At 51.2% G+C, this 19,054-nt stretch overlaps 1 protein-coding gene across 2 annotated transcripts in view; it reads right to left on the bottom strand.

Moving 5' to 3' along the window:
- The window catches only part of ACBD6 (acyl-CoA binding domain containing 6), an 84,181-nt gene extending 78,580 nt beyond the window's left edge, over positions 1-5,601 (bottom strand). For both annotated transcript variants that reach the window (XM_050306849.1, XM_050306850.1), the window contains exon 1: positions 5,407-5,601. In XM_050306849.1, the coding sequence (XP_050162806.1) occupies positions 5,407-5,589 (183 nt within the window). In that variant the 5' untranslated portion in view covers positions 5,590-5,601. The remainder of the gene's footprint in view (positions 1-5,406) is intronic.
- Positions 5,602-19,054: the final 13,453 nt, after the last annotated feature.

Below are 19,054 nucleotides of genomic sequence, written 5' to 3'. Positions count from 1 at the left end.
CCCTCTTGAGATTTGGCATTCAAAGGTTGTTCCAGCATCGGGGAAGACTGTTAGTAACATCGATAGTAATACAAATCAAGGAACAGTAGTTAAATTTCATCCATCAAGAAGGGGAGGGGGGAAAGTGCACTTTTGCCCTGTTTCCTATTTTAAGATGTATTAAAAAGGCTTGCAGTGGTTTTGTTGGAAAGAATGAAATAAAGATTTTTGGCTCCCCTGTTTTTGCCGCACAACTCCACAATGCGTGAGAAACCAACCGGGAATTTTAACGTATCAGGGGACCTGATACTGACAGCTGAATAAGGGGATTTTTAGCTAAACATGTCAATGATGACAAACTGGAAAAATTTTGTGAAGGACTCTGCCCTCCTGCTGCTTCCCTGGAGGCCCTCAAAAGCTGTTTTTCTCCATAACCAGCAGAAAGACAAGAGCCCATACTAGTATTTTAAGTTTCTCATTCTGTGCCCACAAAATAATTACTGAAAGTCTCTGGGGTACTGGCTGGTCACTTGATGCTCAGCTCTCCTCATTTACTGTTCATCAGCTGTATTAAAAGAACATGACAGCCAGAATGCATTTAAAACTTTCCTGGTATTATTTCTGCAGGCATTATTCTCATGAGTTGTACAAAGATGACCCAAATGGGCAGTGTCTGCAGTCACCTCCATTTGTGGCCAAAATGGAAACTTGGAAACCTTGGATGAGGCCTTCACCTGAGAGCTGAAGGTCACAACAATCAGAGTGAGAGATGCTCAGGGACGCGTGTATTCCTGAGCTGTACACATACAACATACTTAATGCTGTATACCATCCCCATACAACTCCAGCTGTTGGTCGAGACTATGAGAAACCTTGAGATTATCACTGCTCATGACTGATTCCCCTTCCCTGGGGCAGTAAAAAGGCTCTTTGCTAATTTTTCTACTAATATATTTATACAGCAGGGAATCCCAGCCAAATATTCTCACCTGGTTGTAAATCTTGTAAGGTGAATCATATCTGCAGCTTCCCTAAGGAGCAGTAACAGGAACAGAACCTCTGTGGACAGCTGTATAATAATAATAATAATAAATAATGGCCAGCCTTCGCGAGCAAAGATCCAGGGAAGGTTTCTACACCTTCCAGTCGTGGATTTTTTAGGTGAGACACAGTGTGCGTGGAACTGAGCCCACCCTTTAATCCTAAGGTTCATCTGCCGGGGCCAAGCGAGCTTGGACGGTGGCAGTGAGGTCCTCAGGACGTAGATGGATTGCCTTTACAGGGCTAATGAGCTCCATCTGCCCGGGGAGTGTCCCTGACCGGGAATCGAACCCGGGCCTCGGCGGTGACAGCGCTGCGCCCTTAACCACTAGACCACCAGGGGCTCCCTGGACAGCTGTACACAAGCCAAATAAGCTGAATTTCTTTGGCGAGACAGCAATTCCTGCCTGTTCCTGCCCAAAGCTCTACCCCAACCTACAGGAAAGCTCTGACTAAAAACTGGGTGTAAGGAAGGACAAGTAAACACCAACCACAGGAGGCAAGGGGTCCTGATGACTAAGGGGCAACTCAGTCAGTGCCATCACACGATTCTGTGCAACAGGGAGCTGCAGGAAGAAATGTCTGTGTTCAGGGCAGGTTTGTGGCATCACAATCCACAATATTTGAAAGAAGCCATGCAAAAATGGGATTATATTCTTGAGCCTACACTCGGGAGTCCGCATAAGCCCCCTTTTGCCAGTGGCACTGGCTTTGCAGCTTGTCAGCACCTCTCAGCCTCTATGTAGGCACTCGCATACCCTTCTCCTGGCAGGGCAGTTTTCTCCCTCTGATCACTTCCAGCAAGTTCTGGATTCCTTTCCCTCTCTAAATCATGACCACTACACTGGTCTCCACTACTGCACTCTCTGAACCTCAGGTTTTTACATCCTCAATACCACAGCAAAGTCCTCCCTTCACTTCACCACTACAGACTCAAGGCACAGACAAGTGATTTGCCCGAAGCCACACAGAAAGTACAGGAAGAAAAGGAAAATCAGTCCCAGTCCAGAGCCCTACAGACTAATCTGTTCTTCCTCCTGTTCTGGGGCAGAGTCGTAAACTCAGCAACATCTTCTAAAAACCTCACTGGAGATGACAACTAAGCAATCCCCTTATTTTCAAGTCTCTGACACATAAACAAAATCAGAGAGAAAAGTAATAAAACCCTGCAATGGCCTCCAATAAAAGGTAATAAAACTGCAGGAAAATGCCTATATACCCAAACAGTTTGAAATAAATAATATACAGTATTTTAACAGAGAGCTCAGCTGTTACTGTCACCTCTTTTATGACAGTGTTGTATCTTAAATCAAAGCCTTTAGTGTCACAAAACACTAAATTGAGGAAAGACAAGGATGCCAAATCATGGGCAGTGGACAGATCTGAGTCAGCACCTTTTGTGTGCCAGCAATTCCACCGTCCACGGGGGTAATATATCAGTAGCTCATTATGCATCCTAATATGGCTGCTGTAATTAAATACAGAAAACTTGCATTAAGCGCCCTCCTTTTGATTTAAAGCACAAAATGCTGCAAAACTCAAAGTTAGCAGGGCTTAATCTTGCAGTAGCTGTGCTAGCAAACTTCTCCCAGTGCCAGCACTACGCTCACGGCACTCTAACAGGGATGGCACCTTTCTGGACTGGGAAGCCAAAGGCATGGAAATCCAGGAGCCAAGCACAGCCTAAAACCAAGCAGCACTAAGGCACTTGCTGTTGTATCCTGTCTGACCAGGGACAGAGTGACATTAGGACATAATCCTAATTATCAGCTTTTTTCTGACTAGTATCAAAACTGTTGTGAAATATCTTCTGATTTCAGTAATTCTTAACATTGAACACCTTATTGGTCTGACACCAGGAAACCCTCTGGAGTCTGTGGACAAGCACGAGCTGACAGGCAAGCAATCCCTTCCCATTTCCACCCAGGACAGTCACAAAGCATTTGCAACAGAGCAAAAAAGAAGAGCTTATTTACAACAAATTTCCTGAAAATAGAGATAAAAAAATTACAGAAGGGAAAAAACACTCTTTTCATCTCATCCTGGGCATGGTCTTATTATTCTTAAAAGTTCTCCTAGTATTTTTTTTTCAACTCTCATTTTCTTACAAGGGAAAGAGAAGCCTGGTTTAAGCATCAGCACAATCTGAAAACAAAACCTCATGTGACCAGCCTGCTTTTAATATAATTACTGCTCCACAAACCACAGCCTGGTTGCTGCCAGCTTAGAGGATAATTAAATATTGCACTAAAAATTGAAAGCACTTACACATGGCAGTAGTAGGACACAGGTAATCCATATGGGAGGAACATATGGGGAAGATGTGCATTCTCAACTGTGACTATTAATCCAAACGAGTGGGATTCAGTTCTCAGGTCCAGGCAGCAGCATCTCTCACCACACACTGGAGCCACAGAATCATAGAATGGTTTGGGTTGGCAGGGACCTTAAAGATCACCCAGTTCCAACTCGCTGCCATGGGCAGGGACACCTTCCATTAGACCAGGTTGCTCCAAGCCCCATCCAGCCTATACTTGTACTTTTATTCTTTAATCTTCCAGGTGTAACAATGCTTACAGTTTTTCTGCTTCTCCAAGTTAAGTGATTATTATAGTGCTTTGCAATCAGTGCTCTGTTTGTTTTATGTAACAAAAAGGAGTCACACTGTGTATATTCCCACAGGATGCCTCCTACAGCTCACTCAGTTCACAGGGACTGATTGGGTAGAGGACTCCTGTTCAAGGTTACAACCAGAACCAGCCAGTTCAGTTTCCCAGTCCTCTCTAAACCCCTTCACTGACAGATCTTCCCAGGCACATTCTTTGTGTGGTCACAGCAGAGCCCCAAAGCTGCAGTGCCCACCCTGGGTCACCAGTGCAGGTCCCCACTGTCTCTGATGGGGAGGTGGGCACTCTGCACTACTTCTCCATCCCATCCCATCCCCTCATCTCCCAGCAGACATAGGGAGCTGAGAAAACACAGGTGAGGCAGTGGGATTATCAGTCAAGTTTCTCTACAAAGCCTCAGGGACACACCAATAGGCCACCAACTCACCTACGACACGTCCCTGCCAAGGACAATGGCCAAATCCTCCACACCAACACCCGATTTCAAACACCGTGAAGTCTGCCAAAGCTGAACCAATCTCATGGAATCATAAAGGTTGGAAAAGAGCTCTAAGACCAAGTCAAGCCTTTGACCAAACACCACCATTCCCACTAAACAGCATGGTGAAGTGCAATGTCTACTTGTTTTTTTAAACACTTCCAGGGATGGTGACTCCACTGCTTCCCCGAACAGCCCGTTCCAGTGTTTGACCACTCTTCCAATGCAGAAGTTCTTCCTAGTATCCAACCTGACTGTCCCCTGGTACCACTTAAGGCCAGTTCCCCCTGTCCAAAGGATGCAGCATCAGGGCCATCCGCACTGCGCGAGGGTGAGAGGTCAGGAACAACAGCCAGGGTGATGGATTTAAAGAATCATTTAGGTTGGAAAAGACCTCTGATATTAGTGAGTCCAACCTTTGACTTATCACTACCTTGAGAACTAGGCCATGGCACTGAGTGCCATGTCCAGTCTTCCTTTAAACACCTCCAGGGTTGGTGACTCCACCACCTCTCTGGGCATTCCAATGGCTGACCACCCTTTCACGATGAAATTCTCCCTGACGTCCAACTGGAACCTCCCCTAGCACAGGTGAAGGCCGTTTTCTCTTGGCTTGTTACCTAGAAGAAGAGCCTGAGCCCCACCTGGCTCCAACCTCCCTCCAGCCTAGGGAGTTGTAGAGAATGAGAAGGTCCTTCCAGGCCTCCTTTTCTCCAGGCTGAGCCCCTCCAATTCCCTTGGTTGCTCCCCATAGGACATGCACTCCAGATCCTTCTCCGGGTCCATTCCCTTCTCTGGACTTGTTGCAGCACCTCAATGTCCTTCCTGAGTCGAGAAGCCCAAAACTGATGCCGGGATTCGAGGTGCAGCCTCACCAGTGTCCGGCACAGGGTGGCAGGCACTGCCCCGGTGGCCAGATCCTCGCTGACACAGGCCAGGATGCCCTTGGCCTTCTGGGCCACCGGGGCACGACCAGCACCCGCAGGTCCTTTCCCGCTGGGACACTTTCCAACCACTCTCGCCCAAACCGCGCGGGGCTGTGTCCCACCGGGCTCCATCCCTGTCCCACCGGGCTCCATCCCTGTACCACGGGGCTCCATCCCTGTCCCACCGCACGTGCAGCCAGGGGGACAGACGCGGGACACAACTCTCCCCTTGACACCGCCGCGGTTCGGCGGCGGCCCCGTGGCCCCGAGAAAGCCCCGTGCCCAGCCCCTCGGGCCCCGCTCTCGCCTCCGCCGCAGCCCCGCTCATACCACCGGCGGGCCGGTCCCGCCTCACCTGCTTGTAGCGGGCGTACAGGTAGAGCAGCTGCTCCTTGCTGGCGGCGGGTAGCAGCGCGGGCAGCCGCTCCGCCGCCTGCTCGAAGAGCGCGGGCAGGTCGCGGCCCGGCGGCGCCGCCTCGGAGCCCGAGCTGTGCTCGGCGCCGCTCCCGCCCGCCGCCGACAGCGGGGGCGACGCCATGGCGGCCCGCGCCCGCCGGTCCGCCCGCCAAACTGCCCCCCCTGCGCGCCTCGGTACGCGCCGCCGCGCCGACCGCAGGAAACGCGCGCCCGCGCACCCAGCGTTCCGCGGGCGGGCGCGGGACTGCGTGTCGGCGAGCGGCGATATGTCACAAATCGCAGGATGGCGGGATCGTCTGGGTTAGAAGACATCTCTGAGAACACTGAGTCCAACCGTTTCGCCAGCGGCGCCACAGTGTTCACCATTAAACACTGTCCCCAGGCGTTTTTTGAAGGCTTACAGGGGTGCTGACCCCACCACTGCCCTGGGCAGCCTGTTCCAATGACTGACAACTCTTTCCTTAAAAAAAAATAAAATTAATGATTTCCTGATATCCAATCTAAGCCCCCCCTGGCGTAAGTTGAGGCCGCTTCCTCTCATCCTGTGGCTTGTTACGTGGGAGAACAGATACTCAGCTCACTACAACCTCCTGTCAGGGAGTTGCAGAGAGTGAGAAGGTCCCCCCGAGCCTCCTTTTCCCCAGGCTGAGCCCCCCCAGCTCCCTCAGCTGCTCCTCATCGGAGCTCCAGACCCTTGGGCTCCAGACTCATTGGGCTCCAGACCCTTCTCCAGCTCCGTTCCCTTCTGTGGATCCACTCCAGCATCTCCATGTCCTTCCCGAATTGAGGAGCCCAGAACTGATCCCATTAGTGCCCAGCACAGGGGGTAGTCACTGTGCTGGTCCTGCTGGCCACACTATGGCTGGTACAAGCCAAATCCTAAAATGACAGAATGTTAAAGGGGTTGGAATGGACCTTAAACTCATCTAGTCCCAAACCCCCCTGCCATGGGCAGGGACACCTCCCACCACACCAGGTTGCTCAAGGGTTTATCCAACCTGGCTTTGAACACTGCCGAGGCTGGGGCATCCACAGACTCCCTGGGCAACCTGTGCCAGTGTCTCACTACCCTCATGGTAAAAAACTTCCTAATATCTAAATTAAATTTCCCCTCTTTCCATTCGTACCCATTCCCCCCTATCCTATCACTACAGTTCCTGATGAAGATTCCCTCCTCAGCTTCTCTGTAGCCCCTTCAGACACTGAAAGATGCTGTGAGGTCTCCATGCAACCTTCTCTTCTCCAGGCTGAACACCCCCAGCTCTCCCAGCCTGTCTCCATAGGGGAGCTCCAGTCTCATTATCAACTTCATGGCCCTTCTCTGGACTCGCTCCAGCAGTTCCATGTCCTTTTTATCTCGGGACACCAGAGCTGGGCGCAGCATTTCAGGTGGGGTCTCACCAGAGCAGAGCATTTCTCCTCTTCCTCCTTCCTCCTTCCTCCTCCTCCTCCTCCCGGGGCCGCTGGAGGGCACTCGCGGGCCGCGCCGGGACGGTCCCGGCGGGAGCGGGGCGGGGGATGCCGGGAGGCAGCCGGGATCCTCCCGGGACACGGTGCCGAGGGACAGCCGGGATCCTCCCGGGACACGATGCCGGGTTCGCGGCGGTGACCCTGGCCTGCTCAGGTGTCCCGGCCAAGCGCCAGCCCAAATGCTGTTTATATTTATCCCGGTATCTACTCCGGGAGGAAAATTCGCCCCTCCCTGGCACAGCTGTCAAGTCCATCTCCCCACTTCCCTCCTCCATCCCCGGCCGCAGCAAATGGAATTCCCCCGGGGAGCCCTCGGCCACCCCGCAGCTCCCCGAACCTGCTCGTGCCGAGCTGGGGTTCTCGGTTTTAGGGGTCCCTGCGTCGCCCCAAAACACTGGGTAGTGGATGAGAATGGAGGTGGGTCCCGCACGTGCCGTGGTCCTTCCACACCATGTCTTCCAGATTTGCCCCAGACACTACAGACTCACTCATGTAATCGTCATAGAATATCCTGAGCTGGAAGGGACCCACAAAGATCATCGAGTCTAACTCCTGGCCCTGCACAGGACAGCCCCAAGGATCACACCACATGCCTGAGAGCGTTGTCCAAGCACTGCTTGAGCTCTGCCAGGCTTGGGGCTGTGACCACTGCCCTGGGAAGCCTATTCCATACCCAACCACCCTCTGGGAGAAGAGCCTTTTCCACTCATGCAGCCTATGAGCAATGCATGCACCCAGCTTTCCATCCTGGGACTTGCAGGGGATAATGCAGGAGCTGTGTTAAAAAAGACCTTCCATCAGTTACAGGAATAAGATGGCTTTTATCCTCTCAACTCTCCTCACAGCCTCACTGAGTGCTGGAGGTTTTACTTCGTGTGAAAAGAGCCACAGCACATCCAGAGCAGGAGGATCACAGTGATAGGACTTGAGGGAATAGCATGAAGCTGTGTCAGAGGAGGTTAGGTTGGATCTTAGGGAAAGATTTTTCACCCAGAGAATGGTTGGACACTGAACAGGCTCCCCAGGGAAGTGATCCCAGCCCCAAGCCTCATAGAGCTCAAGAAACGTTTGGACAACGCTCTCAGGGACATGGTGTGATCTCTAGGGCTGTCCTGTGCAGGGCCAGGAGTTGGACTTGATGATCCTCGTGGGTGCCTTCCAAATCAGAATATTCTGTAATTCTGTGATCACTGGAGCACTGGGCATGCAGGGCTACCACCACTCTCCCACTGGGCCGCCAAGCCATGCCTGTCCCTGGGCTGTGCACACAAGTAGGGAGTTGGGATCCAACCACAGGAGTGTAGCGACACCACAGTCCTGCACAGAGCAGGAGGGGACCCCTATATCCCAGCTTGACTGGGTCAGTGGGGTCCCAGTATCTGCTCAGCACCAGAGCAGAGATTGGTTTGGCTGTGCTGCAGCCAGGAATGTGCCTGCAAGCACTTGCTCTGCCTGTGGCTGCCTGCTTGAGGGGACAAAGTGTATCCTGCGAGTGTGTCTATGCCCTCTACAGCCTACTTGCCTGTATACAGTGGAATGAAGTCCAGGTTTGAACTGGGGAGGGGGAAAAACAACTTGACTGTGCCACTTGCAAATAAAAAATATGTCTCTATCTATCTGTCTATCTATCTTTCTATCTATCTATGACTGATTAGCACCCAGCCTTACAAACAGACAGCAATATTTACAGCAAACTCCTCCTCCCGCCACTCCCCACCACAAGCCCTTAGGCTCCATCCAGCTGCCTGAGTCACCCTGACCAGCCCCACTCGCCGAGGGGAAGCACAGCCTGGTCCCAGCCCTCCAGCGTTCAGCAGGCAGCCGGGCAGGCTGGCAGGGTGAAATCCCCTTTGAATAGCTTGGGAAAAGTCCTTGCAGCGAATGAACTGGAGCACACAGCCTCCGCACGCTCTCTGGTGCGTCTCCATGGTGAGAGAGGCCTCGTCGCCTTGCTGGATCTCTTCTCTAGAGCACTTACAGCTCTTACCAGCTCTCTCTCACTTTTTCCTTGCCCTTTTTTTTTTTTTTTAAAGAGCGACAGCACCAAGGACCTGATCCTTCCTCCACCCTCTCGCTTTGGCAGGTGCGGTAGCAGGTTTGATGCAGGGCGCCCATGATGGTTTCAGGAGCCTGGCATGGAAACACTGAGGATGGGGATGCTGGGCTCAGACACACTGCACCTGCTCTGTGAGATGATGTTTATGTAGTTGCTGGTCCCCAGCAGCCCAGGAGAGAGCAGGATGGGGGCTTGGGGGACGCCAGTGCTGATATCCTTGTTCTGCATGCACCAGCCACACCCTGCAAACTGGGAGAGCCCCAGTTATCCCAGTATGAACTGGGCCAAACTCAGCCCATTCTTCCAGCCCTGGGCTGCAGAGCACACAAAACCAGAGGCATTACAGGCGCTAAGCATTAAAGAAAATAATGCAGGGCCCTTGCACAAGCTTCATGTGCAAGTCAGCTCTGGGTCCCATGCTGGGATTGCAGAGACACAATAACAGGCTGTGACTAGTAGTGCCAAGCAGGGAAAAAATATCCCTGCATAATTTTCATATCCATCCTGCTGGTCAGCCTGGAGACCTGTCATTGTCCCTGTGCAGACTTTGCAGACCTTGGCCAGCCTGAAAGCAACATGTGAAGGGATCTCTATGAGCTAGACTGTGATTACCTTTTTTTTTTTTTTTTTTCCCCACAACAAAAAGAGAAAGAGGAAATTAAAAGCTGGTTCTTTTGTAGCCGTATGGGAGACACCTGTCTTTGGAGGAGGAGCGAGCTGGGGATGTGTGTGCCTCCTGAAGGTGAGGGGCACAGGGAGCAGGGAGAGCCCCAGGCACACTCTCCTCCTGTGGCACAGCCCCCATCACATCTCGACACAGCATATGTCCACTGCGGGCAGAGTTGCTCCTCTGGTTAATAAACATCCCCTTCAGTCTCCTGAGCTCCTCCAGGCTACCCATTGCATATGTCCTCTTTCTGCTCCTTGTTTTCTTCATCTCACTCATCACTTTTGAGATTTGCCCCTTGCCCCCATGTCCCAGGGGGGAGAACCCTCCTTCTCATCATGCCTCCCACCATCCTTGTGCCAAGGCATGGGAGAGACTGAGAGGGGCTCACTTCTGACTGAGCCTTTGCCTTTGCCAAACATCCTTGTGGAGCTTTTCCCCTGGCCCCTAAGATCACAAAGCCCTCACTGTGAACACCCAAGCTGTGCTGCCAGTTTCCATCAGGCAGTGCTTTGGGGAGACACTTTGGGCTCTGTGTTTAATCCTACCCCCTCTTCTGTGCTGCTACCACTTCTGGTATCAGTTCTGAGTGCTGCACTCAGGAGTTCCTTTCCCTGCTCTGGTGGCTCCCCAAATCCCACATCCCCCATGCAGAAAGCAGACCCCAGAGCACAGACCCTCCCTGCACTGAGCATCCTTCCCTGCCTGGAGCACAGGAGGAAGGCTTGCATGGGGCTCAGGCTTGTCAGACAGAGACAGGGCAGTGTTTGCCTGTCTTGAGCTGTGATTTCCATCTGGAATATGGATTTTTTACATGTATTGCTACACATGTCAAAGCACTTGGCTCTCCTTCACTCCTGCAGTAGGAGAGAGAGAAGGGGAGAAGGGGAGATGACTACTGACTGCTGTCCCTCTCCTCTGTACACTCACTGTTTCAGCAGAGAGATAAAAAAGCCCTGCTTGTTTTTCCCCCTGCGTGTCCTTTCTTAGCAAGGCACGGCACATGCATCTCCTGCTCGGTATTTTTGGGAATCGATAACTGCCATAGCAGCCAGGAGCCCACGGCGTGGCTCTGAGGGCCATACCCCCCTGTCCCTGACAAGGGACATGATTTCCATGAAATGGAAATGGAGTGACAGGCAACAGGAGACCAAAATTCGATACTGGCCAGGGAAGAAGCTAAACAAAGGACTGAGGTCTCTGCTCTGGTACCAGCAAGGTCTGCCTCACACGCATCACCTCCACTGAGTTTGGCTCTGCTACACGTTTTACCTGCATTTGTTATATCAGCAGGGCCATTTGTTTGTGTATAATAAAGGGAGTCCGGGAGAAAAATGTGTAATTAGCACATCCATCATATAGGTTTTTTTAGATATCAATAAAACATTGATTCCCTCCTTCCATAAATTCCCGTGCTGTGCTGAATACAAATCAGTATCCACGACGGGAAAGAAATGCATAACCCCTCCTTAGAAGTGCATAAATCTCCCCTCTCCCAGCATATCATTAAACCTCTTAAATACTGATAGAAAAAACTCCTCTGGCAGGTGCTGAGCGCTGCTCCCGAAGTGTGCCCAAAGCCTTACTGGGCTGACATCAGCAACAGCGTGGTTGCAACATAAAGGCTGACCAGCAGTTCAAAGGTTGTAACCAGAGCTATGTAAACAGCGGATCTTTCTGTGCAGAGAGAGATATCAGCACTAAGTCTTTTCGGTTTGGGTTAGTCAGATGAAGTGCTGCATGTATTCTGTTTTCTAAATTAAAACATAAAGGAGAAATGTCAGCTTGGTTAACCTAGGCTGTTTTACTTGGTGAGTAACAAACACAAAAAGCCTCACTTTTGTTTCATTTTACTCAGCCTCCTGCTCCATCCATCCACTTTCCCTTTTTTTTTTTTTTTGTTTTCAGCAGGAAAGTCTGGCTGTTTAGCTTGCAGAAAAGGAGGCTCAGGGGAGACCTTATCACTCTCTACTACTCCCTGAAAGGATGTTATAGTGAGATGGGTGTCAGTCTCTCCTCCCAGGTAATAAGTGACAGGATGAGAGGAAATGGCCTCAGCTTGCACAAGGAGAATTTTAGATTAGCTACTGGGAAAAATTTCTTCATGGAAAGGGTTTCCAAGCCCTGGAACAGGTTGCCCAGGGAAAGGGTGTAGTCACCATGCAACAACCACAGCAGAGTCCTTAGTTTTGAAACAAACCCTGTGGTGTTATTCATTGAAAACAGAAAAAGCAAAGGTCACTTCTTATGGGTGTTTTTTTCAGCTAAGAAAATTATGAAATTTAACTCAGTTTTGGATGATTCAGTTCCTCTGAAACTGTAGAGAAGACAGAGCTGAGGCATTAAACAGGAAAGCCCACCTGAAGGTTGGGCTGCTGCAGGGCTGCCACCTCCACACTACCCTGCCTCTTGTCAGCCCCCCCTCACCTCATCCGGTAATGGCTGTTTGTCACTGCCCTGTCAATGCAACACCACAGATCTCTCACAGTCCTCTTCATCTCCCTCAGGCAAGGTTCTCTGCATGCCTCTGGTACCCTGCTCCCAAATCCCTGGGCAGCTCCCTGGCTGCTGTGACTGATGGCACCCCAGTGCTGATCTGCCTTGCGCACACCAAGCATGTCACAGGCAGGAGATCTAGACCATGGTGTTGGAAAGAGGTGCCTGGCAATGATACTGCTGGGATGCTGCCCTCACCTGCACTTCAGCTTGGGGTTACCTGGGGCCACCAGCAGCGTTTTTCCCTGGTGAGCACTTGGACCTGCTGTCTGGTCCTGCAGGTTAAACCCCTGTCCTGCCCTCAGAGATGAACATCAGCTGATGAGCTCTCCTTACTAGGGACCATCCTGCATCCATCCCCAAACCCTCCTTACTGGGGGTTACTCCCAGTCCTACATTCTTCCCTGAAACCACCCCAAGCACTCTCTGTGGGTGACAAGGTCCACAGGAGCAGGGCTGCAGCTCTGGAAAAGCTGCTTCAGGTGCAGGCTCCGCTCTCCTCTGGTGTGGAGCAGTGGAAGGGAGTGCCTGTAATTGCAGCTGTCAGCAGTAACAATCACTTCACTGCCATTATAAATGGCTCCAGCCTGACTTTTACTTACAGATTTCCCTCACATGATGCTACAAGGAAAATCCTGCACCACAGAAAAGCAACTGCACCTTCCAGCTGTGTGGAGGGAGATTTATGGCTTGTTTTGGCTATAAAATAGAGCGGGCAGGGCTCAGGATGCAGGTCGGTGTGTCCCGAGGGGTCAGGCTGGGGTGGTTCAGAGGAAGGGAACACTCCTCCATATTGCCCTGGTGTCTGAGCCCCTGCCCATTCAGTGGTCCCTGTTAGCAAGAGAAGAGTTTCAGAGTAATTCCTGCCAGCCACATAAAATCACGATGATGTTTGGAGCCAGAGAAGATCTGCAGGGATGGGGGTCTCAGGTTGTGAGGGTAACCCTTACCAAACCTGCTGGCATTGCTCAGTGACACCAAGAAATGCTGTGGGGGTTCCACATATGTGAGGTTTGCAGCACTGGGAATAATTTTTACAGTGAGGACAAAGCCAGGATGTGCCTGGTCCCCGGCTGCTGTCAGAGACCAGAAATGTGACTAGTTCAAATTCAACCATTATTCCTTCTCCAGGCCAAACAGGACTCTTCATGGAGTAACAGCCTAAACTAATGCTGTCCCAGGAGCTTGCTGTGTACAAGGTCTGTCCCGGGCAACCCACTGGGGACATCAGCAGGGTTTGTCCACCCTAAGGATGCTCATGATGGAAGGCTCAAGCCAGGCAGGGTCAAGCCAGGTTTGGCAGGAGCAGCTGCCATAAAATCAGTTAAAGTTGGAAAAGCCCTCTAAGATCATCCAGTCCAGACATTAACCCAGCAGCACTGTATTCACCACTAAACCATATCCCTAAGCACCATATCCCCATGTTTCTTGAACTCTTTCAGGGATCTTGATTCTACCACTGCCCTGGGCAGCCTGTTCCAGTGCGTAACCACCCTTTCTGTGAAGAAGTTTTTCCTAATATCCAATATAAACCTCCTCTGGTGCAACTTGAGGCCATTTCCTCCAGTCCTGTCAGTTCTCACCCGGGAGAAGAGTGATTACAACCTCCTAACATGTCCTTTTGTGCACTTTGATAAGGTTCAGAGGTTGTTAAAAAACCCACAAAGCTATGTCAGGATTTCCAAAAACTCATAGGAAGTCCATCCAGCTTTAGAGGTCTCTGCCATAGCTGTTACCACACACCTCAGCCTTGCTGGCACTCAGCTTTTTGTTGCTATTACAGACGCTGGGTAAGGGTCAGAGGTTTAGTGCAGAGAATTGCAGTGACACGTCTTCCAGTGTGTGGTTACACGTGGTGTCACATGTGAGGATGGGCTACTCTTCCCAGCAGGACCATTTACCAAACATAAAGTATCTTTGCACCAACACCAAGGTACAGCCCCAGCCATTGTCCATCTTCACCGTGAGGATTGCACAGAAAACGGGGTTCCTGCAGCCTTTACTCTGCTCATGGCAGATGGGTGCCTGCAGCAGAGATGCACCAAGAAGTGTTGATATCTTGTGTTTCTGCCATAACCTGCTGTGGCTCCGCTGTGACGGTGGCATTGGCTGTGTGAACTAGCAGCTCCATGGACGTTGTTTCTTGTCCCAGATCACCTCCCTTCCTGCTGTTTGATGGGTGCTGACCCCATTCCTTCACCCCTCGTGTGGTGTTATCCCCTTGTGAAGGAGCCAGCAGCTGGGGTGGTGTGTTTAACAAGGCAAGTGACAGGATGGGAACGGACCCAAGGCCATCTGGCACTTTACCAGCCCCTCTCTCCTGGAAAATATCCTCAAAGGATAATGGTCCATCCTGCCCTAGGGCATGGCAGGGCAATGCTATGGACACAGTGAGGTGCTTGGAAGACAAACTGTCTTCAGCTTTGAGGGGGATAGAGCAGTGGGGCAGCCCTGGGACTGGATCAGAGAGGTTGGAGGCACCTCCCTGGCTCTCCTGGAAGCAGCCTAGGTGGCTCCAAGGCTCAGAGGAAGCAGCTCTTTTTTCTTCTCTAATTTTAGACCTTTTCAGGGTATTCAATTTTCTTAACCACTGGTCAGCTGTTGTCTCCTCGCACAAAGCGAACGTGCATAAATTAAACCAGACACGTATATATGGACTGGAAACTGTCCAGGAGCAATCACTTACACACCAGTGAAGGCTGTGAAACCCCCCATCTGCTCTCTATTTTAGGCAGCATAGTGAGACCTCGGCACTGCCACCACTGGCACAGCTTCCTGAGGCTCATCCCTCCGTGGTCCTGCACCCCTGAAGCCACTTGGCAGGGACATCTTGCCTTAAACCATCTGGGCAGATGGGTTATTTCATATTCCCTGGCTGGGTTTCCAGGCAGGACAACGTTGTGATCTCCAGCAAAGCAGAGGGGACACGTGTGAGCCGTGAGGAGCTGCTGCCTGCTCGTGGCTGTGAATACGTCGATCGTGAGTCATCCATGGAAAGGTCACCCCTGCACGGGGGCAGCCCTGCTCCTGCCCGGAGTGGGCTCCTGCCAAAGGGGAGGTGCTTTTCGCTCCATATTTCTGCATCCCTAAGTGTTTCAATGACAATCAAACCTCTACACATGGGCTTACAGTCACAGCTATGTTGTTGCATGACTTTGGGATTTTCAACATCAGGCACGTGGGCACTGGATGAGCAATGAATGGGGAAAAACCTGCCCTGGAGACTGCAGGGGAGATGTGTAAGACTGGCAGGGCATGGTTATGCCCCACATACCCACATTCCCATGAGCTGTCAGCTGGGGCCAGGGCTGTCCCATTCCTGTGGATGGCTGTTGGAAATCCTGAGTCCTAAATCCTGAGTCCTAAATCCACCTCTGTGATATTGTCTCCCACAGTGATGGGCTCAAGTCCCAACAGATCAAATTCAGCTGGTAGGTAAAGTGACCCTGCTGCAACCACTCATCCTGAAGTGGTACAAAAGCATCCTCTTACCATGCTTTAAAAAGCTGTGCGAGGAGATGACTGTTGGGACAATGTTTGGAAGAGGGATGGATTGACACAAACATCCCTGCTGCTGGAATCAGACCCACTCAGATCAGTGCATTATGTCCTGGAAACCACTGCTCCTCCTGGCTTAAAAACCCTGCTGCAGGCAGCTCTCCCGGCTGTACAAACACCCTAACAGCTCCCAGGGGATTGCCTGTGCCACTGCCAGTCTGACCTTGTGCACTGCCTCTGCCCTGGGGTCTGGGACCCCCCCCAGCTCCTGATGCTCATCCTCACGCCCTCATCTTCTGTCAGTACCGGCAGAGAGGGAAAATGTGTGAGAAATCAATAGAGCTAGCTCAGGCTGCCAGAGGATTTGTGCATTTTTTCAGCACTGTCCCTGGGAAATCTGATATATTGACCACATTTCTCAAGACCATTATCATTGGAGGCCATAATGGGAAGGTTTGGGGCTGGCCAGAGGATGCCGAGAGTGTCTGAAGCCCAAGGCTGATGCTCTATTGATCCTGGAAGCTGGAACAGCATCTCCTGGTGTGATTTACTAAATTCCCCTCTTCATTCCACATCAAGCTCTCCCTAATCTGCTTTTACTTCTGTATTTATTCCATACCTTTCTTTCCAAGCAGTGGCAGTGAAGCCCCTGGTCTTCCCTCTGGAGCAGGAATCACCACATGGGCAGGGCAGGGCAGGGCAGTGAAGGACCCAGAAAGATGCTATTGCCTCACACAGTGCCCCTGCTGCCTCTGCACTCAAGTTGGGGTGCACAGCTTCTCCCAAACCCCTGGGCTTGAGCACAATTTCTTCTGGTTTCAGTGGAGAGGATATGAATTTATCTTCCCTGATCGCCCTTATATTGACCCACTCCATGGTCCAGGCTCAGCATGTCCCTCTCTGCTCATGGGGACGTCATGCTGCTAAACCATCTCCTCCCATGATGCCCCTAAATATCCAGGCTTCTTACAATCCAGCTGCCTGAGGAGGATGTGGGAGGAGAGGTGTGGGAATGGTTGTCCACGGGTATCCTGCGTTGTCTCCTGCTATAGAAAACCCTCCTCTTTGTGATTTTATGAATGCCAGCAAATAATTTTTTTCCTTTGGTTCTTTTTGTAAAGCTGTTTTTGAAGACTCCTTTTCCCCAGCGATGCAGGAGGTTTAAAAGTATAATTATACATTTTGAAAAAACCCACCATGCTATTTATAAATTATTCTATACGCTCCTAACAAAGCAAGTGCCAGACTGCACTGGCGGAAAGCCCACTCTGGTTTCTCCTTGCTTGTTTTAAAAATGCAAATAACATTACTTCTATGATTTTTTTTTGTAACCACAACAGCACGGGGGAAATCACAATGCAAACTCTTTCCTGTAAAAGAGAGAGATGAGGAAAATGTGGAAACCTGGTGCAAATGAGGTATGGGGAGTGGGATCCAGACCTGAGGTTTGGGGACTGGGATCCAAACTGGAAGCATGGAGAACCAGCATCCAGACCTGAGGCACTGGGACTGGGATCCAGACCCAAGACCAGGGTCAGTTGGAATCCCCATCCCTCCTCGACATTGCCTGTATTCTCCCTGCCTGCCCTCCACCCCACCATGGGCAGAAGGCAGCAGGGTCTGGCACTGGTGGCCTTTTCTCTTTCATTTAAGGCTTCTCCTGCCCTCTCTCCCTTCCTGCCTTCCTCCCCCAAGCCTGGAAGTGCAGAGCTGAAGGTTTTGAAACCTTTGAAGGAGTCGGAAAGCCCAGAGTCCCAGCAGAGCAGTGAAATACTATGGTGCTAAATGTGGTCCCAAAGGGTGTCTGATAACGGGAGGCAGTGATTTGCCAATCAGATATTTAAATGGAGTTGTTGTTACAGGGCAATGGCAGTAAGAAGGAGCCCAGCCTCTAAACTGCCTCCCCTGCTATTGTCTGTCTTTTTTGTAAACATCAATAAATAACATTTATTAGTATAAGATAAATAAAGGGAAGGGGGGGGGATGGTTATTTTCCATCACAGAATTCGCAAGCTGTCAGATCAGAAGATATTAGCTTATTATACGTCTCGGGACATACTTCAGTCTAGGCATCCAGCAAACAATAAAGAGAATATTTCTTTCTTAATCGCTTTTCCTTCCCCATGCTGCACGTTATCTCTGGAAGCCCCGCAGCATTCAAAGGGTCGCGTCCGCCAAGTCCCGGCTCGCGTTGGAGCCGGTGCCTCGGATGGTGGCGGGGGCAGGCTCAGTCCCCGGGCGATGTTATCGGGCACACGCCTGCCAAGGTGATGCATTCAAAAGCTGGTGACCTGCGAAATGTAAGTCAAGCTATGACATCCCGGCTGGCTCGTGCCGAGGTCAGCACCGGGCAGGCTGCTGAGTGTGGAGTTTCGGATGAAGGGCACTAATGCTCTGCTCGTTAAAGGGTTTGCTGCAAACATAATTAAGAGCTTGCATTAGTGAGCGCCGCTGTCGCTGGGGAATCTCAGCCCTCGCAAATCACAGGTCCCGGGCCTGTGACAGGACCCCCATAAATCTCCTCAGCAAATGAGCTCTGTGGGTGTCAGTGGGAGCAATGCTCCAGCAGCTGCTACGGTGACAGGGAGGAATGTTGTGGTACCCACGGGCCACAGCCGGGATGGGATTGGCCCTGTAAGGATGGGAAAAAGCTGAAAACTGCCACCTCAAGTTGTGCCAAAGTTTGGGAGGCTTGAAGGAAACCAAAATCAATCCCAAATGCAGCAAGTTTACAAAATCTGGGAACTGGGGAGGGGCAGGATTAGGGCCGCTGAGAATCCTGGGGATAACCGAGCAGCAGCTTCACTCTGAATTTCTCCAGTTTGGTCTCTCACTCCGTAACACATCAGGTACTGAACCCACCAGCTCCTAGGGGTGTCTGTATTCCAGAGCAGCTGTGCTCCAGTGCAGGTGGGTTGTCGCGGTCGAGGTAGGAGGCGACATGGGTTTCAGGATACCAGCCTTTTTTATTGCAACAGTACAGCTACCTTTATACAGTTCTGGGTGACACATGTACACACAGCATTGGTTTACCACTTCATAACAACTCATGATTGGACACACAGCCACATGTCCTAACACCATAGGTTGACATTCCTAACAGGAAACCCACTCTGTGTTACAGTTCTACTGTCCCTGGTTAACCCTCTGCCAGGTGTAAGGAGTTCCATCTTCGGTATCTCAGCTTACAGAGAGCCCAGAACCAGCTGGGCTCCACCCCAGTGGGTTTTCTCCAAGAGCTGCCCTGGGTTCCCTGCTCCCCCTCACCCAGCCTCGCTGTGCACCAGAAAGGCTGTGGAGATCATGCAACCGTTGGAGAATTTTCCTTTTTTTCCCCCTCCCCTTTCTTGTCCCTTCTGCTTTTTTCTTTGCACTGTCTTCTCTTTCTTTCCCTTTTCC

This window comes from Myiozetetes cayanensis, unplaced genomic scaffold (genome assembly GCF_022539395.1).
Source record: "Myiozetetes cayanensis isolate MyiCay16 unplaced genomic scaffold, myiCay2020 scf12, whole genome shotgun sequence".
In the NCBI taxonomy this organism is placed as follows: domain Eukaryota; kingdom Metazoa; phylum Chordata; class Aves; order Passeriformes; family Tyrannidae; genus Myiozetetes; species Myiozetetes cayanensis.
Note: the sequence above shows the minus strand (reverse complement) of the source record. Positions and strands in the feature narration are given on the sequence as shown.